Genomic DNA, 21,301 nt, shown 5'->3' with positions numbered 1-21,301 from the left:
AGGGTTTCAAACCTGTGACCTCAACGTTCCAGGTCGACATTTTATCCACTGTACCACCATAGGTCAAGCAGAAAACTATGTTTTTAAAAAATAATAATAACTGAGCATTTGCAGTCAGTCTACTGATGTCAAAAGGGATAATATGCTGAGCAAACTCAGAAGGTTGCTTTCATTACCACCATCTATCAAGGAAAGGCCACCTCTTTAAATCTGAGCTTACCCTAAAGGATCTGTCAGCCTCAAAACAGACACACATCTCTTGGTAAAACAGAGGACTTACAGGGGGAGATAAGAAGCAGATATCTAGGGCAGGATCTTAGCTGCACCTCTCAGAGTTGGACCCTTTGCCTGAGCAGTTTGGGGTCATGGGTAATACAGAGATGAGTGAATCCTTAGCTACAGTGTTTACAAGGGCACTGAGCATGGGATAAGGGCTTCAAGGGTATCTCCACCATGACACCCAAGGAGACATTCATATCAACAGAGACCCATGCACAAAGCACAACATTGTGAAAAGCACCCTAGAATGAAAAAACTGGATCCGTCATGGGTTCTGTGGGTCACTGTCTTCATGTTCTAGTATTCCTTTTCAAATTACATCTTAAAGGAGTTTCCCAAGCCATTCTGCCGAGTCCTAATTGACAATAGAGCCCCACAGGGACAGAGAGTTTGTAAACCAGCAAAGTCACAGCACAACTTGAGACCAAAATCAAACACAGCATGAACGGAGGGCCAGCAAGAGTGCATGAGAGAACAAAGAGCTACTTCACCGCAAGGGGTGCCACAGCTGACTGGTCATCTGTCATTAGAGAACTCCTTAAAAGTAAAGATTCTTGAACCTTCCTTCAAAGATTCTGACCCATGGAGTCCAGTTTAGTCAACCATTCTCTCCCTACAAGACAAATTCCTTCTGAAAAGGCCTCCGATCAGTACCTTGTTCTTAATGCAGTAAATGATTGCCAAATATGTTTTAATGGTTTCAATGAAACTATGTGATCTAACAGTTATAAGTATTTATTAACTCAAGAAATATTAAGTATCTACATAGTATTCCAGGCATCAGAGGTTGGAAGGTAAAAGAGACAAAATTCCTACTCACAGAAAGCATTTCTTGTGGTAGGTGAGATAATAAACAAGCAAAATATGAGGGAGGCCTAAGTTCTATAAGAAATTTAAACAGGATGTTATTGATAGGCTGGAAAGCTACTTTACATGGCATAGTCAGCAAAGAGCTCACTGAGGAAGTGGCCTTTAACCTGAGACTTGTGAAAATAAGGGACAGAATGTGAGAAGACCTAGGGAAGAGTGTTACTGTCAGAAAAACAGCGGCTCTATGTGCCTAAGGGCTGGAGGAAGTTGGGTTCAGGTGAAGGTGAATGAAGGCCCTTGTTGTTATGGAACAGGGAAGGAGGCAGACAGTGCAATAAGATAGAATCAGAGGGATGAGCTGAGGTTAAGGTGAGGTGTTTGGATTTTTCTTTAGAGGTGGGACTTTCAATGTGAGAAAGTTTTTTATTTGTTGTTCCACTTAGTTGTACATTCATTGGTTGTTTCCCACAGGTGTCCGGGCCGGGGATGGAACACACAACATTGGTGTTTTAGGATGATACTCTAACCAAGTGAGCTAATCAGCCAGGGAAAAAATTTAGCAAGACAGAGACAGGATCTGATATATATATTGAATAGGTTATTCTGGCTGTTGGGTCACAAATGGATAGAGGAGTATGTGGGAGCCAGAGTGAGCGCAGACAGCCCAATAAAGAAGCTATTGCAGTGTCACTGGGAGGAATGGTGGCTTGGCTGGGGGGAACAGGTGTGGAGTTGGAGAAAGGTGGTTGGAATTGATATATGGTTTGGAGCTGGAGTACACAGACATGCTGATGGGTTACATGGCGAAATGGGAGGGAAAGAAAATTAAGGTTGGCATATTGGTTCTGGTTTGAGTGATTGATGGCATTACTATTTGCCGAAAGTAGAAAAATTCTCCAGAAACATGTTTGCTTTTCAGTATGAGGAGTTTGAAAAATCTTAGACACCCAACTGGAGAGGTCAAGTAAGCCAACAGATTTACAAATCTAGAGTTAAAAGAAAAATCAGAGCTAGACTTACTAGTACCATCTTATATTTGTATAACATATATAAGGATGATTTTAACTATTTTTTATTTACATATTTTTAAGTGGGGGAAAAGGGAGAGAGATAAGAAGTATCAACTTGTAGTTGTGGTACCCTAATGTTCATTGATTGCTTCTCACATGTGCTTTGATGGGAGGCTCCAGCTGAGCCAGTGACCTCTTGTTCAAGCCACAACCTTGGGCTCAAGCCAGTGACCTTGGGCTTCAAGCCAGCCACCTTTAGATTCAAGCCAGAGACCTTTGGGCTCAAGCCAGTGACCACGGAGTCATGTCTATGATCCTACGCTCAATCCGGCTACCTTGAGGTTTCAAACCTGGGTCCTCATTGTCCCAGGTTGACACTCTATCAACTGTGTCACCGCAGGGTCAGGCTATTTACATGTCCTTATAAAGATAGTTACCCGATTACTAAAAATACATGAATCCTAAAAGTTATTTACTGTCTTTTGGCCTGTAGTGAGTGGGTTTGGATGGCCAAATTATATCTTATCATTTTCAATTAAAGACTCTAAAATGATCAGCTCTCTATAAATACCTGGGTAAACAAAAACATTTTTAAAGGATGTTTTTAAAAATATATACTCATTTTTGAATCAGCAAGCCATATTTAAAAGGGATGTTGATTTTAACCACTGAAACATGTCAATACCCAAATCAGTTCTTCATTCTGCGTCTGTTCTAGGTTTCAGGTCTTGAGCTCTCTGCAGCTACTGTCAGAAATGTTATTACCCTCCATTGAGAGTAACAGCCTCCAGGAGGAGAAGAGAAGGGAACTGAATTAGAAATTTCCACTTCAAATACAATTTATAGTTCATTCACTCTGAGATGTGCTAGGGGTTTTTTGAAAAGTTTACTGCTGAATGAACTGCTTGTTTTCTCAACAAAATACAGATTGCACATAGAATATATTTGCTTATTAAGCACAGGAAGGGACATCAGAATTTTAGCATGAGGATCTCTTCCTAGATGAAGAAACTAAAGCCCAGAGAGGTAAAAGGACTTCCCAGAGTGAAATAAACTAACAGCAAGATGGGACTGAAACTCCAGGCTCCTGAATCCTGGGACAGTACTTTCCGGAGCACTAGGCTTCCTCTTGCAATGCTCATAACCCTAGTGCTTCTCCTGGTCTGCTGAGTCTTTATTGAGATATTTTTTTAAAAAGTAATTTATTGATTTTGGAGAAAGAAAAGGAGAAAGAGAGAGAAGAGACAGAAACATCAGTCTGTTCCTGTATTTGCCCTGATCAGGAATCGAACCAGCAACCTCTATGTATCTGAATGACACTTTCACTAACCAAGCTATCTGGCCAGGGCTTTATTGAGATCATTTTATACTAGCCCATATCATCATAGAGTATGTCAGGGAAGGGCTCAATAACAGTTAATAATTATTTGTCCTCTATACCAGGTCCTATTGTAAGTGTTCTACATGTATTAACTAATCTAATCTTATAGCAACTCTGTGAAGTGGGTACTCTTATTATCCCCATTTTGTACAAGACTCTTCTACATCTGGGTCTAGTCAGATCAAGGCACTCACCTTAGAAACACCACAACTAAAATTATTATTACTATTAACTATTTTTCTAAACTCCAGATAGATATTTTCCAACTGCCTGCAAGATGTCCAGTAGACACAGCAAACTCAACATGTCTTAAAATGAAGCATCCTCTTATTCAAACCTATTTTTCACCCTGTAACCCCCATCTTGATTAATGGTATTCTCTCCCTTCTAATCACCTTTCTTATCTCCTATATCCAATCCACTCAACACTATAAGTATTACTTAAATTCTATTTGGTTCCCAGAGGTATTTGAAGAGAATTGCCGTATAGAACCTTTCTCTGCGTCCTCTCTTAAGCCTGCCCATTTGCCACCGCCAATTTCATTTTTATTTTTCTAATTCAGGTCTTCATCATCTACCATTTGCAACATTGCAATAGTGTCCCATCTGTTATCCTACTTTTGATCACTCAGTTCTTCAACCCCAACATTTCACTGTTGCCATAGTTACCCCCCCCCCCTCAACACAAATCAAATTGTGTCCAATGCCTCTGTAAAGCCCTCCTCTGGCCACTTGTTGACAAAACTTCTTAACCTGGTATTCAAGGTCCACTTCTTCTGGCACCATTTTCCTCTCTCCATGCTCTGTGCCAACCTCCCCAGCCTGCTGGCCATTCAGTATTAAATGGGATATTTATAGTTTCCTTGCTTCCCCCACATATAGGTGATAAGGATCAGTTAATATCATACATGTGAATGCTTTTGTTATATTTGTTTGTGTCTCACCTTGCTCAGTAAGAAATGTGAGGTGGGAAAACAGCTTCCTATCTGTAAATCACTCCTGAGATGTTATTTTTAAACTATGGAAATCATTAAATTTTGAATCACAGGGGACCCTTGGGATGGTGGGCTCTAGCACCTTCCATTTTCCACAGCAGTTTATCGACGGGCCTGAGTCAGTGGCCGAGTTAGCAACTGAACCGAAATTTCCACCTCACTGCATCTCATCACTTCAGGAAAATGGAAATAGATGGGTTTTTTTCCCCTCTTGAGAAAAGATGAGGCCTTCTATATTTACTTAATTCACTGGTAATACATCTGCTCATTTTAATCTCTCTAGTCTCTCTGAATAAAATAGAAATTGTTTGGATTCTGCCCCAGTTTTTTCCCTGCTGTCCCCCTGCCACATACCAACCAGACCCCAAATAGTGAAATAATTTGCTTGAAACAGTCCCCTGTGTTCTGTACCTGACTTATTTTAATTGAAATCTAGTGCCAATTATCTAGCCCTTTCCCACTGGGGCACCCCTTTTTATTTTTTCACGATTAATGAGTCAGTTAAATTTGTAGTTCTTAGCTACTCTTAGCTATTTCAAGATAATCTTATACCTAATATAGTCTTTAACTTGATTATTGCTAATAAAATCCATTCTAAAGTCTGGTTTTTATAGATAATGGATATGCTATAATGTAAATAGCAACCATTGATTGAGGACCTACTCAATGTGCCAAGTGTTAAGTATACTGCTCACAGAAATTAGGGGATATTTTATTTCTTCATATTTATTTTTAAATATCCCCTAATTTTTCTGAGCAGTATACTTTATTTGCATCATCTCTTATTACCCAAGCAACAACCCAGCAAAATTAGGGTTAATATCTTTTGTTACATATGAGGAAACTGAAGGTCAAAGGGTTAAGTAACTTACCCAAGTACCCGAGGTCATAGAATTGGAAAGTAAGGAGGCCAAGATCTGAGTCCGAGTCTACACCCAGTGTTCTTCCCATGGTACTGTTTCCATAGCAGGCAGATGACATGAGCTGAGATGGGAAACCTGAGCAGCCACAAGCAGCGGCACTGCCTACTGAGAAGCATCTCCAAGGGACCAGTTCAACTTGGGAGGCTCTTAACAGGACTGGCAGGACCACATGGCTCCTGTGTGTTCCTTGTATTTTCTCTGGCTCTAGCACTCCTGGGGTATATAGGACTAATGGTAAAATAGTAGTTCTCAATTCTAAGCTGAGGAATGATTCCCCACTGCAATCATAATAAACCAAAATTCCAAATTCACTAAAATGGCTTATCATGCCTCTACTACTAAAGCCTTGAGAGACAGTAATGTGTTGTGGTTAGAAACTCACAGACTCTTACACTGAATTGCCTGGGTTTAATTCCTGGCTTTGCCATGATTGGCAGTGAACACTTTGGCAAGTTATTAATCTTTATGCCCTGGTTCCTTGATAAAATGGGCATTGTTATGTGTTCTTACATAAGAGAGCTGTTATGAGGGTTAAGGGAATTGATATCTAGAAAATGCTTTGGCCTGACCTGTGGTGGTGCAATGCATGAAGCATTAACTTGGAATGCTGAGGTCACCAGTTCAAAACCCGGGGCTTGCCTGGTCAAGCCACATACAAGAAGCAACTACTATGAGTTGATGCTTCCCTCTCCTCCCCTTACCTTTCTCTCTCTTTCTCTAAAATTAATAAATAAATCTTAAAAAGAAAGAAAGAAAGAAAGAAAGAGCTAGCTACGAACTATGCCTGCCACCGACTAAGTACATACACACCAGTTTTCACCACTACATCCATCATCATTGCCATCATCCCCATCGTCACCTCCATTTCTCCTTCCTCATCTCTTACCTCTTCCCCATGCTGCCATCCTGTCAGCTTCCCTCTCTGCCTAGAATACTCTTTCTACTCCTCTGCCCACCCTTCTCTTCACAACTCTTCCTGAATAACTTATTCACATCTTGTTTCTGATGTCACTTCTTACAGAAAGCCTTCTCAGACCCCTTTCCACCTCAGTAGGGGCCCCTTTTCTGGGTCCCAGAGCACTCTGACCTTTTCCTGTCATAGCACTTACCACCAGGTGCTTAGTTGTGTACTTATCTGTTGTCTTCTACCGAATAGTCAATTGCTCGACAATGGCAATGTGTCATTCTGGTTCACTCCTTCACGTAAATTGGAAGAAGAAATGACTAAAATGGATATTTTAAAGAAACAGAATTTGCATCAGCACTGTGTTTAGCTCTACATACTACACTAAGCACACATTCAAGGAAAATAATTGTAGTGAATATTCATGTTGCCATAACAGACCTCATATGCACTCAGCTGAGTCTGATGAGGTATTAAATAATATCAAGATGCTAAAAATAACACTCAATCTCTGGCTGGGTAGCTCAGTTGGTTAGAGCATCATCCCAATATGCCAAGGTGGCAGGCTTCATTCCCAGTCAGGGCACATACAAGAATCAACCAATGAACCTGACCTGTGGTGGCACAGTAGATGAAGCGCCGACCTGGAATGCTAAGGTTGCTGGTTCAAAATCCTGGTCTTGCCTGGTCAAGGCACATACAAGAAGCAACTACTATAAGTTTATGCTTCCTGCTCTTTTCCCCCTTCTCTCTCTCTCTCTCTCTCTCTCTCTCTCTCTCTCCCTTTCTCCCCCCTCTCTCTCCTCTAAAATAAATAAGCAAAAATCATTAAAAAAATAAAATAATTAACCAATGAATGCATAAATAAGTGGAACAACTGATCGATCTTTCTCTTTCTCTGTCTCTATCTCTCCCTTCCTCTCCCTAAAATCAATAAATAACAAATTAAAAATAAATAGAGTAAAATAAAAATAACACTCATAAGATCCATCGCAAAATGGAATCGACAGACTAGAAGAGAAAGAGTTCCCTGTCACTAGAGGCATGCAAGCAGAGGCAAATTGTCACTTGGTGAGAATGATATGAAGGGATGACAAAGGGAGTGAGGTCCTTTAACCTGGAAAAGGAAAAACTGTCTTCAAATATTAGAAAGAAACACTTGCAACCTATGTATTTTTTTAGCTGATGTCACCACAATAAATTTAACTTTAAAATATTAGAAAGAGGACCATATAAAAGAAGAAATCATTAAAAAGGAAATTCTGTGAATTATCAGAAGGCAAAATTAGAACCAAGAGGTGGAAAGGACCAGAAAGATAATTTAGTTTCAACACAAAGAACTTTTTTTAAAAATTGGATCTGACCCCAGGTGGAATGGATTTCCCTGAAAGATGGTAAGTTCTTCATCAGTGTGAAGCCAGGGTCACGTGAAGCTTAGATGACTGTTGGCCTGGGGAAACGTAGTGCAAATATCTTTTCCACTCATTCACTTGCCTATTTACTCACCTCTTCAGTTATTTTGTACCTACTATATGCCAAGGACTGTGCTAGGAACACAATTCCCAGTAAGACAAGCTCCAACCTGTAGCACTTCACAAATAAGCCCATTGAGACTGACTCTTTAAAGACTAGGAAAAGTTTTCCAAGTGTGGAGGAGGTGAAAAATTATGTCCTAGATAAGGAAAACAGCCTGTGCAAGGGTGCAGAAATGCCAGAATCACAGAAATGATGAAGTTCAGCATTATGCAGGGAGCAAGGACACATGAATACTGTGCTTGTATCAGCTTAAAGGTATACATTGGTGCTTGCAGATGATCACAAACACTCTCCCCATTGCTGTAATTCTCTCATTCTGATATTATCCTTTCTTTAATACTAAGAAATAAATAAATATCTGAGAGAACAGAGTTATTTAGTCAGAGAAGCCCTGAGCCCTAGACTAGGGGCCCTAGTGGCTGAAGTAGCAAACATAATGCTCATCTTTTTTTAAAAAAAAGGTTAATTCTGGACATGGTATATCATTTTCTTCTCATCACATCAGCACCTGAACAATACCTATAACTCCTTGAATTAACTAGACATCCTAAACTTCTTATGCATTACTAACTTGGTTAGTTGTGAAAAGGCTATCATAACAAGTAGTATTTAATGTTTTCTGTGATCCAAGAAGAGTTCCATACAAAAGGAGATAGTAACCAGTGGAATTTTTCTAGCCTCCCCAAACCTTTTGCTTCAGCCCTACATAATCTGATTGCTATAATCTGGCCCATAATGTCTAAACCAGTTTGCTTGGGTCCGTTGCAGAGCTGACCATCATATCACATTCAACTCAGTCTCTGGGAGCTTGAAAGACAAACTTCAAAATTAGAATCTTGCAAACATAAACCCTCAGAATTAAACAGAATATTGAAGAAAGACCAATTGGAAATGATAGTGAAGAGCTCAAGAGTTTTTAGTTAGACTATTTTAAATTCTTAATCTCTTTCAACTAGTTATCCCTGAACAAGTTAGTGATTCTCTCTGAGCTGTTTTTTTTATTTGTAAAATCAGAAAAATAATCCCAGACTTCTGAAGATTAAATAAGATAAAATCTAAATATTACCTCTATATATGAGCAAGCCTGATAATCAGTGAATGTCAATGACTATCATTATTAATTTCAACAGTAACTAATGGCACCCAATCTTCTAGTCTATGCTTCAAGAAGAGAAAATTCAAACTGAAGCAGAAAAATAGAAATAATAAATATATGAGGCCGTGTCACACTTAGTATTTTAAAATGTCACCTCAATGATTTAATCTGTTTCTGAATGCTTTTGAAAATGTTATTTGAGCAAAGATTCACGATAAAACCTAAAACCACAAAGATAAGAAGCAGAGTGACCTTGAAAGGCTTGAAAGACTAGAAGAGAACATGTATGCTGAAACCTGGAGGAAAATCAACTGGGGCACGGACAGTGTAGCATTGTTCAAGATGATGGCAGCATCAGATGCTCTGCATATGTGGAGACTCGTGTAGAAAAAGGCCTAAGATGAACAAGATTTGGGTTTTATTGGCCCAGATGGAAATAAACACACACTCATCACAGGAAACATCTGCTACAGTGGAAAGAAGCTCTGACTGGTCCTAACCTTTTACTAACTCTGATAATGACTTAGGGAAAATCCCTTTCCCTAATGGGGATCATCTCTAATGTGTACGTGCTGGGTAAACAAGTTTCTAAGTCTCTTCCAGTGCTGAAATTGGGTGTTCCTAAGGGGGAAAATATATGAAGTAATATATACTACAATATATTCTGTATTGGTTTATTTCCATTAGATTTTATTTCATCACTTATAATCACAGTTCTTTGAAGAAATACAGTAATAATAGATACTATTGCTGAATCCTATTTTTGCTAGGCTATGTGTTAAGGGCTTTACAGCTATTGTTTCATTTATTCTATGAAATAACCCTGATGTGTAGGTATTATACCCATTTTACAGTTAAGGAAGCTGTTGTTCAAAGAATTTAAGTGACTTTCCCAAGTAACTTAGATAAAACTAGTGGATTTAGGATTCAAACCCAGTTCTCTTTGACTCCCAATCTTTTGTTTCTTCTCACTTTTTTATTCTCCCTTAGTTCACTGAGAAAAACTTAGGGGTTAATTTGGATATTGAAAGATATAAAAATCTGATGCTATAAAAGAAAGGTCCAAGAAAGAGTGGTTGTTCACCTGGTTCTCATATCAGGCACCAAAATATATCTGGATAGATGAAATTTTAAATACTTAATAATTAAACTATGGTTCTACTAAAGAAAATGAGTAATTTGTTAAATATATTAGAGAGGGGAATATGTAATACAAAAGTCAGAAGCTTAAAAGGAAAAAAATAATAAACATGACTGTTATAATTTTTTAAATTTCTGTAATGCAAGAAATGATATACAAGGGAAAAGTTAAAATAGTTTTAAAATATAATAACACAAAATACAAACGCCAAACCAGTAAGACTATTTGCAATATATGAGATGGAACACTAATATTTTTAATATACAGATAAAGTTTTAAAAGAGAAGACTGTCCAAATAAAAAATAAGCAAATTAAGGGAAGAGACATTTTATACAAAAAGAAATTTAAATAACCAACAGACATAAAAATATGCTTAACCTCAATTTTGAAGAAATGCAAATATTTTGAATACAATGTCTACCTATCAGAATGGCAAAGATTAAATATTAGTACATGTACAATTTTTACAAGTAGCCAGTTAAATATTATTTGGAAGTATAAATTAATGTTACATTTTTGGAGGCAAATTGACAATAACACTCAAAATTTAACAATTTAATACCCTTTATTCAACAACTTAATTTTGGCCCTGGCCAATTGGCTCAGTGGTAGAGCATTGGTCTGGCATGTGGTTGTCCTGGGTTTAATTCCCAGTCAGGGCACACAGGAGAAGTACCCATCTGCTTCTCCACCCATCTTCTTGCTTCTTTCTCTCTCTCTCTGTCTCTCTCTTTTTCTCTCTCTCTTCTCCTTCTGCAGCCATGGCTCAATTGAAGTGAGTTGGCTCTAGGTGCTGAGAATGACTCCATGGCCTTTGCCTCATGAGCTAAGAAGAGCTTGGTTGCTGAACAATGGAGCAATGCCCCAATGAGCAGAACATCACCCCCTAGTGGGCTTGCTGGGTGGATCCTGGTCAGAACGCATGTGGGAATCTGTCTCTGCCTCCCCTCCTCTTACTGAACTAAAAAAAAAAAACAAAAAAAAAAACAAAAACCCAAACACTTATTATTAGATGACATTTATTACAGCATTGTTTATAATAGCAAAATGCTGAAGCAACCTAAGTGTCCATCAATTATGCACTAGTAAAACAAATTGTTTTACCTTGAATAATAAAACACTCCACAATCATTTTTAAAAATTGACAATATAGCATATGTGAATGAAGAAAGCTCTCTAAGATCTACTGAGGTGGGCAAAAGTAGGTTAATAATAATAAATAAATAATAATACAAAAGTGAATGTTTTATGTACTCATAACTATAAACCTACTTTTTTCCACCCATGTATTTTCAGGGAATTTATCCTTCAGGAACACATTCATAAGTGTTTGCAGTTACACAAAGCTGACCACATTAATAATAATTTGAAAAAAAATTCTGGTACAACCATAGGCTCCCATTCAAAAGGTGGAATGCTATCAGCTGATATTGAAGATGTCCAACATGTATAGTTAAAAGAAGAGCAAAACAAAAACTATATATCTATATCTATATCTATATCTATATCTATATTCTTTTATTTAGATGAATAGGATCGTATATATATGCATATATACATATGATCATATTCTTCTAAATAAAAAGGCAATAGTCTATTAAAATATGTAGAAAGAAAAACAGAAATACAAGTAAAGTCATGTGCTCACATGTACTGTAGTAATTTTCTATAAACATGCACAAGAAACTGCTCACAGTGGCTTCCACAGGAGTGCAGGCAGTGAAGAGACTTTTTACTTTTCCTTATACACCTTTCTGAAACATTAGAATTCATTTACCATGATCATGTTTTTTTTAACAAAAAGCTAATTAAACTTTTGATAAAAGAAGAGATTATTTAGTTCATGACTTGTTCATTCAACTTTCTGTAGGCAAGAACCTCTATCAAATAACTTTTCCTGTGTCTCCAGCTCTCTGAGTCACACTCCTGACTCATCAGTACGTAGACAAGCTCTGAAATGGCTGTTGTCTACCAAGAAGTTAATCTGAAAGTTTGTAGTTCAAAGGGACTGTCAGAATCAAAGCACTCTTTGAGTCTAACTCTGAGACGTAGGGGAGAATTGAAGCTCAGATTGGTGATATAACAATCCCACTACTAATGAGTGGCACTGGTGGGCCAAGCCTAGCTCAGTGGACTTTCCAATTTACCATGTAATCAATGCTTTTTGGGGAGGAGTTCACCAGAATAGAAAGCCAGGAAGAGGCCAGGAAAAGAATGGAAATGCATAAGGAGACTTTAACAAGGCTGTTATAAGAGAATCGAGATGGGGAATTGAGGATTACAGACATTCCGGCCTGATAGGGAAACAGAGCAGTAACCCCCACCCATCCAGTATCATTGTCAAAAAGGACTCATGAGAAGCCAAATAAGATTTATATTTTATGTGTAGATAAACTGGTCAGTTCTTTTACTCTTTTTCATGGGCTGTGGCCATCTTCCCTGTAAATAAAAGGAAGCAGAATTCTGGTATCATCTGTAAAAACCAGCCTCTGTGTAGGTTAGAAAACTGGATTTACTGAAGGTTCAGTTGACGCAGAAAAGCTTCCTAGGGCTTGTCTTGTTCACCTGTGTTCCCCGCCCACCACCCCTCTCCCAGGGTAGGCAGAGAGCCCTGTCATTGAAAAGCACTCAGTAATTATGTTGTGTTTACTTAGACTGAATTGATTCGAGAAAGATTTTAGCTGTTGTTTTTCATTAAGTTTGACTTTAGAATGAATTTTTCCTCTCGGCAGAGTTTTGTACTTGTTTTTAAGATGTTTTGTTTCTCTTTTGGCGGCAACCCCAAAATGGAAGATAGCAGCAATGACATCAACTTCAGGCATTCTTTATTTCGTTTTGTCAGAACTCATGCTGGACTTGTACATGAGAAATGGGGCAGTCAGGTTTATTCTGGAACAAGGCTCAGGGCTATCTAACCAAGCTCAGAATGACAGAACCAGGCATCTGACCAAAGAGGGGGTTTTGGTGGGTAACCAGCCCCATTCCATAGTGTCCCAGAACCTCATCTGAATATATTAATCTGTCAGCACATACTTGTCTGTGTATATTACATGCATCTCTCTTTATTGCTATTTTTTTCCTCTAATTTCGAAGGCTCCTATCTATCCCAGAAATCTAGGAAACTCTCAGAGGCATATGAAATGCACACACGGAAATCCTAATTGGACATGGGTATACAAAAATTCAACCAGGTCCGCCAGGGGCATGAACACCACAAGATGAAATTTCATGTGTCTGCTAACTAAAAGTTCTCAAGAGCTTAAAACTTGCTAAGTTAACACACAAATGCCTGGATAGAACATGAGGGGTTTTGAGACAGGTGACATAATCTTAGACAGCCTCTTAGTTTGGGGAATCTTTCTCTCTTCTGTCTATCCGAAAAATAAGCCTTAGAGAACAACCAGAATTCTCTGGCTTCCTGTCTTTCAGGTGAATGGCATTGACCTCCGTGGAGCGTCCCATGAACAGGCTGCTTCTGCGTTGAAAGGGGCTGGACAGACGGTGACGATTATAGCACAATACCAACCTGAAGGTCAGTGAGCACCCAAACGTCTCGTGTTCTGATATGTGAATGTGTGAGTGTGCACTTGCGTTTCTGATCACCTGTATTAACTAGTCACTGCCAACAAGATTTTTTAAAAAACTACCTATTGTGGAAAATGGATGCTTTATGTTCCAAGAACATGAGGCTTTGTTAGCCTTAATCTTCCAAGGAAATCATCAGCCAGTTAGAGAGGCCTGTTTGAAATAGGAATTTAAATAAATAACAACTAGCTTCAGCTTTATTTCATTTATATTCTTATCTGGTACATATCATTTTAGTCAGCAGTAAATATATAAAAACAATTAAGATTTGGGAAGCAAGGGGGAGAGATTTTATCTGTAGAAATAGACCATGATCAGTAGACCATTTTCTCTCCTGTGGCATTAACTCTTATCACTATCATGGTTTTAGATTCCTTTAATGTAGAATTTTTTTTTTTGGTCTTTTCTGGATACACTCTCACTTGTTTGGAATGCATCACTATAAACCCTGAGACTTGGTGAGATGTCATAAATTGAATTAGCCTACTGAGACTTGATGAGCTATCTCGAATTGGATTAGCCATACCCTGCTCTTTGATTTGTTTCAACTGTTTCTATGATTAGAATGAGGTGCAATGAGACAACTGAAATATTATCTATTGTAGTTGATTTCTTAGCAAATTAATGTATAGAACACTTCTTTGTTCATGAAACGTAGTTTAAAAAAACCACTGTGGGCTATACTTTGTACAAAAAAATGAAAGAGAAATATGGCTTCTGTCTTCAAGAAATATAGTTATTTAATTGCTTTTGGTCTGCATGACTACCAAAGAGGAGTATTAAACAGCCAAACATGAAAATACAGATTGCCATCAAGGAAGAACCTTTGCACATTTGGGTATATGGGGCTTCTTTGACCTTTTCAAATGATTCTTACTTAATATCAATTGGTCTCCTGTTGTTTGGAAGACTGTTTGTGTCTTGCCTGTGGCATCTTAGATTTTACCATTAATGGTGGCCAGCCACATGTTTTGCATGAAAATAGAGAAAAGATTCTGCCAAGTATGTTTTGGTACATTACTTTCTTTTTTGCCTGGCTTTAGAATTAGAATTTATAATTGTTATTCCAACAAAATATTATGAAATGCTTTCCCTTGTTGCCCTAGCCCAGATGTGGCTAAAATCTGAGGAAGAGGGGATGACTGGATATGAATGACAGAATATGAATGACGACAACATCAGATGTTCTTCCCTGACAGTTTTGAGAAGCCTTTCTACTTCTTAAAAATTAGTAGACGTGTCTTCTGATAGGAATAAATGGCTCCAAAAGTATCCACTGTAAAACAGAAAATGCAAAGATCTGGGTTAGCACAATCTGATGAACAAGTTCTACTTAATACAGAGTAATAACTTTATCATGAGATTCTTTCATTTTCTTGATAGCTGCTGTCTTTCATTCTCAAATTCTATGGCCTTCACCATAACCTGCCACATGGCATAAATATCCTGAGCTGTTCTCCCATTTTGGAAAAATTTCATCTCAAACAATTCTGCAGACTGATAAGATGGTCAGACCTATAGTTACACCAATTGGAAGCTCTTAATAGTGAAGACAGCCATTCAAATAACCTTGAACAGAATAATTTCAAGCTTTAGAAGCTACAATATAGGACAAGTTGTCCTAGTTCTATCACCATCAATCACCTTAAGCTTCCTTACAACTTAGTTTCCTTTAAGCAATATACTTAATTTGGATACTATGTTGTACTTTATCAAGATGCCTGTTCAAAGCATGTCTTATAAATCACATAAATCAAATTTTAAAGTGCTTCTAAAGAAACCTGTAAATAACAAGAAGCTTATTTTAAATTTGCCAAAGCACAAGTCAGATTCACCGAATGACTTCTCTATTTTAATACTTTGTATTGTAATTTGTTACAGCTTTGAAGCAGTTGGAAATGTAGTTATGCAAACATTGAGCAATTATTTATTCTGTTTTGCAAATTTAACAGACAACCAAGCCTTGATTTAACTATTGTTTAAAATGGAAAACTGGATTGTTGTTTAGGTCATTTAGGGACACTTAAATTATATAACAGCTCTAGAAAATAATGAACAATTTACCTTTAAAATAACAAGTGGAAAGAAGAGTATGCCATGAGACTCCATTAGGAAATTCTCACCAAGTCCCCTTCGTTCTCACCGGTCTTGGGAAGTATCCATGCTAAGACAAATTTTATTGACATCTCTTTTGGTATGGTCAAGATCCATGCTTTCAGTAAGTTTTTCGGTTATATTCAAATGCTTTTACCAGGAATGTTCTAGATGCTTTGCTCAGTATTACCAAATATTCGGAAAATGTGCCCCTTATCTCCATTCCGAGTCTTTGTCTTTAAGGAATTTTTCATATTATTGAAGAGGAAATTAGATACATTTAATAGGTATCAGTTCCTGATGACATAGGACCAAAATCATATGATTATGGTACCATCTCTAAGAATTAACAAATGTCAGAAAATAGATAAACCTGCAGAAGCCAAAGCAGTGCAAAAAAGTACTTAATAGAAATGAGGGAATGGAGCCAGACATTGAAGAAATGGGTGGGATTTTTATTCCGGGGAGGAGAAGAAAAAAAATATCTTGCTAAACTCCACAAAATTGTGAGCTCTATGTGTGTAGACACAAAACCTATATTCTGTTCACTGATAAATGTACCTACAGTTTGTGCTGTAATTGGTATTTCTTAAAAAGTTGCTGAACTAATGAATAAAAATTTGCCATTTTTTCAGTAATTGGATTTCTACTTGAAGGTAATCGAAGATTGAAGAGATTGATTTTTATTACTTGCAGTTTTAAATTTTTGCTTCAAAGCAGAAAATAAGTCCTAAACAAGTGGCTATTGCAAAATATGAAACCATTTGCAGTGGTGTTTTTTATATTATTTAGCACAGTTTTTGAAATAATTATAAATAATTTATAAACATCATGTTACAATAAATGTCTTTCTTGGCAAATTTCACTACCCAAAGTAAGGTCAAAGTTGTTATACTCACTTCTACTTAAAATGGACTTAGCCTCAATTGTCTGAATTGCTCTGTCCATCATCAGTCTTATTCAATATTTCATTCAATGTGGTAGAATTGAAGAGTCACATACAAACAATGTTTTTGATGATGTGATTGTGATTCATTTTTACCATCTTATTTAATTCAATTTGTACCATATGTTTACTTTGCAATTAACATGTATTACATTAATAATAAGAAAATGAAATTATTTTCTCTCTCTTTTTTTTAAAAAAAGGATTATATATCTGATACTTCAAGAGTAATTCTATTTAAGCAATATGGATAGTTAATTCTTGTAAGAACTTCAGTTACCTATATTCAATTAGTGAGATTACTCCAATGTTATTCAAAAAAACATAATGATTTTCACCCCATTTCCCTCCAAATACACATACCCCATTTCTTACTCTTCCCAGCCATCTTCCTCATTCCTTTTAAAATCACCTTTCTAAAAGATATAACCCAATGCACTTGTGTACAAACTCCTTGCCCTATACAATATGGTCCCAGCCAACCTTCATGAGCCCTCCCCACTTACCCACCTCCACCCACCAGCATCATTCTTTTTTATCATCTTCCCCCACTGATGCATAAGACTACTCCCTGTTCTATACTTGATCCTGAATTGTCATGTTTCTGGGCATGGAATTGCCTTTTTCCCCTTTCCACTGTTAGAATTCCTAGTCACCTTGCGGACCCTCGGATGTCCATTAGGAAGCCATCTTTATTCTGCGAAGATAATATTGATTGACTCTTTCTCTGAGCTCCCTAGACCTGTATTCAGATACCTGGCATGTACATCATCATGATTTGCACACTTCTCTGCTCAACTAAGCTTCTAGAGGGCAAGGACCTTTCTATCACTCATTTTATCTCTTATGTTAATTTGCTTACTATTAACTTGACTGTGCTTAACTAAAGCATTACCAATGGTTCTGTTCTTGTTTTAGAAGTGCAATATGATATCTTCAGGGGGTTGGGCAACATTAATAGTAAGTGCTTAAGAAATAGTTGATGAATGAATATTGAATGAATGGCTTAGAGTTTTGATACTAGATACAGAAATGGTAAGAATCCCTATGTTGGACATTTGGTGTTGATACAGTTTTTAGATGGTGCCTTTTTGGTTTCTGTTTTTCTCCTGTATTGTGGGAAATCTACAGCTATTGTTCTGCAATATAGCACAAAGAGTAGATGATTAAAGCTCTAACATTTTTTAAAATTCTGAAACTCATCTTCAACACTGTTGATTAATTTTTTAAAAGGGCATTGATTTCCTTCATTTTTCATGGCCACGTAGTGAGACACTTGAATCCATGTAAACACAATAAATTAAAAATAATAAAAATTTTTAAAAGAAATCAGAAAAAGCCAAGAACTATATGATTTCACACATAGGTGAGATATAAAACTGAAACTCATGGACATAGATAAAAATGAAGTGGTTACCAGGGGGAGAGGGATATGGGGGAGTGAGTGGGTGGAAGAAAGTCAAGAGGAACAAATATGCAATGATGTAAAATGATTTGACTTTGGGTGATGGGTATACAACATAATCAATAGTTCAAATGCTATAAAAATGTTTACCTGATTTACCTAGGTACTCATTGATTAATGTCAACCTGTAAAATTTAATTTTCTAAATAAAATTATTAAATAAATAAATAACAATACATTTGACAAAAAATTGAAAGAAAAAAAAAGCATTGATGGCAACCTAATTATATACTTGTCAAAAAAGATCTAGCCTGACCAAGCAGTGGCGCAGCGGATAGAGCATCGGACTAGAATGCAGAAGATCCAGTTACAAAACCCTGAGGTCACCAGCTTAAGTGTGAACTCATCTGGCTTGAGCACAGGCTCACCAGCTTGAGCACAGAGTTGCTGGCTTGAGCATGGGATCATAGACATGATCCAATGATCACTGGCCTGAGCCCAAAAGTCGCCAGCTTGAGCAAGGGGTCACTTGTTCTGTAGCCCCCCAGTCAAGGTACATATAAGAAAGCAATTAATGAACAACTAAGGAGCTGCAACAAAGAATTGATGCTTCTCATCTCTCTTCTTTCCTGTCTGTCCCTATCTGTCCCTCTCTCTGTCTCTCTCTCCATCTCTGTCACAAGAAAAAAAAAAGGATCTAATAAAGCATTCCTCTGGGTCAGACTGGGGCCAGTATTTATAGCATTTGTTGTCTTTTCATAATACCTATATTTAGTGTGAGATTATTGATGGGTTGAAATAATAAACCACCATATATTCATTAAGAAATCCAAGTGAACAATGTAAAATTGTTGGATAAAACACAAAATGGACAAAATTCATGGCCAAGTTGTTTCTAAGAAAGTCACCAATATCCTCTTGCCTTTCCTCTGTCTACTCAGGGCATTCTTGGGAACAGTTTTAGGGCTTTAGAAAGACATGCAAGTAAAAACGAGGAAGTCGATGGTGGCCCCCATCAGCCAGCAGGGACTTGAGTAGACAGTGGCGGTGCTTGATTTCCTCCACCTCTTATTTTTTTAGCAGAATACTTGAGGTCCTAAAAGAAAAGTCCAAAGGAAAGAGTGGATTATTGCCTGGACACTCCAAAATGTGATGTGGCTTATGGAATTGTGATAGAGAGCCTATGTGGTTTATTTTTACATTCAGTCATTAAAGCGATATTTTTTCTGAACACGTTACAATGCCTCACTCTAGAGAAATGATAATCAGTGAATCAATATAAATAAATATAACATTTGTCATATAGTGATAAGTAGTACAAATAAATATGAATAAGAGTAAAAGTGAGACAGAAATATATGGTGGGTAGACTGACCAGGTGGTGGCACAGTGGATAGAGCGTCAGACTGGGACACAGAGGACCCTGGTTCAAAACCCAAAGGATGCTAGCTTGAGCGCGGGCTCATCTGGTTTGAGCAGGGCTCACCAGCTTGAACTCAAGGTCACTGGCTTGAGTAAAGGGTAACTCAGTCTGCTGTAGCCCCCCTTCCCCAGTCAAGGCACATATGAGAAAGCAATCAATGAGAAACTAAGGTGCCGCAATAAGGAATTGCTTCTCATCTCTCTCCCTTCCTATCTGTCTCTATCTGTCCCTCTCTCTGTCTCTGTCACAAAATATATATATACTTGGTAGGTAGAAAAGGCCTTGCTAACTAGCTATTTTAACACCAACTGTAAAAAAAAAAGTGAGAGTAAGCCATGGAGGAAGCTGGGGGAAGGAATTAATTATTCCAGAGTCTAGATCTACCAAAAGTGGTTCTTAAACTAGCAACACAAATAAAAATTGAGGGCTTGTTAGAGATGCACAATCTCACATTCTCACCCAGGCCTACTAAATCAGAATGTGTATTTTTATCAAGAGCCACAGGTTATTTGTATGTACATTAAAGTTTGAGCACCACTCTCTAATCTTAGGGATCCTGCAAGAATTGTCATTGGTCATTATTGAATTGGACTCTACCTGATGTACAAAGTCATATAAGGCTGCATCACTAGGATTGGTTTCTGGCATGTATCACTAAAGGATTAGTCATGCCTCAGTGGTTTTACTAAGGACATGTTAGTTTGCAGGAGGTCTATGTTCATGGGTCACGCACCTCTACATTGTCTACCTCTCCCCTCTAAATACAGATTTTCAAGAAAATTCATAAACCTCGCTCAAACTCCTCAGTTAGTGAGACATGAACCTATTCATCAGGCCTCATTCTCTTTAGTTATGGTCTCTCCTGCAGCTGAGTAAAGAAATATTGTGTTGGATGGGGTCAGATTGAACCCCATCCTGATGGATAGCTTATTGAACTGAAAGAAAATCATCAAGGAATCATTTTAAAATTTTTTTGAGTAATTAACTATATTTTAAAGAAGTTCACTTAAATAATCTTTTCATTCCTTTTAAATTGTGAAGCTAATTCAGAAAGAAAAGTAGGTATTCTTTTCAGCATGAAGTAAAACTGATCTTATTCAGAGTGATAACTCTGAATCAAATCACCAAGCTTAAACCAGAGTTGGACCCTGATCATTTCTCTACAGGGTCAAAGATATGATGAGAACTTTAAATAAATATCTAATTTACCCTCTGAAGAATATAGACACCTTCTGTACCTGGAGGTCCTCAGAAATGAAAGTATACACAACATCCAAAAATGCTTTCTTAAAAGGCAAGCTATATTTCTTTCTTTAAATCAATGTCTACATAAGTTTATGCATATGAATGAGCAGCTGTGGCATGTCGAAATATTTACTTAGTGCAAATAACTGCATCTTAAATGCCCAGGAAAGATTCCTTAAAGTCCAGCTGTGGTTCTGGGTCAGAAATTGCATCAGCATCCTCAGGGAACATTTTAAGATGAGCTTCGGAATGGAAAGTTCTGTGCAGGGCTCTGGATGGAGAAGAGCAGATCAGTATTCTAGTGCCTGCTCGGAGTTCAGCTGTGTGACCTTGTGGTAGTTATTCATCTTTATGGGCCTCAATGTTCTCACTAATGCCAGAAAAAGAAATTTTTAGTATGGCTAAGACATTATCAGAATAATCCTCTGGTTATTAAATTCTAGATTAAAACATGACTCCTAATCTCAGGTAGTTTAGAATCATAAGTTTCATAACCTGAGTTTTGTCATTAACATTACATCTTTACT

The 21,301-nt window shown here is 37.5% G+C and overlaps 1 protein-coding gene across 16 annotated transcripts in view; it reads left to right on the top strand.

Moving 5' to 3' along the window:
- The window catches only part of DLG2 (discs large MAGUK scaffold protein 2), a 2,140,731-nt gene that overhangs the window by 1,799,685 nt on the left and 319,745 nt on the right, over window positions 1-21,301 (top strand). For all 16 annotated transcript variants that reach the window (XM_066369745.1, XM_066369736.1, XM_066369732.1 and 13 more), the window contains one exon: window positions 13,506-13,608. In XM_066369745.1, coding sequence (XP_066225842.1) covers window positions 13,506-13,608 — 103 coding nt within the window. The remainder of the gene's footprint in view (window positions 1-13,505; window positions 13,609-21,301) is intronic.

Source organism: Saccopteryx leptura, chromosome 1 (genome assembly GCF_036850995.1).
Source record: "Saccopteryx leptura isolate mSacLep1 chromosome 1, mSacLep1_pri_phased_curated, whole genome shotgun sequence".
NCBI lineage: Eukaryota > Metazoa > Chordata > Mammalia > Chiroptera > Emballonuridae > Saccopteryx > Saccopteryx leptura.
The sequence above is the reverse complement of the archived record's forward strand: the minus strand, read 5'-3'. Positions and strand labels throughout refer to the sequence as shown.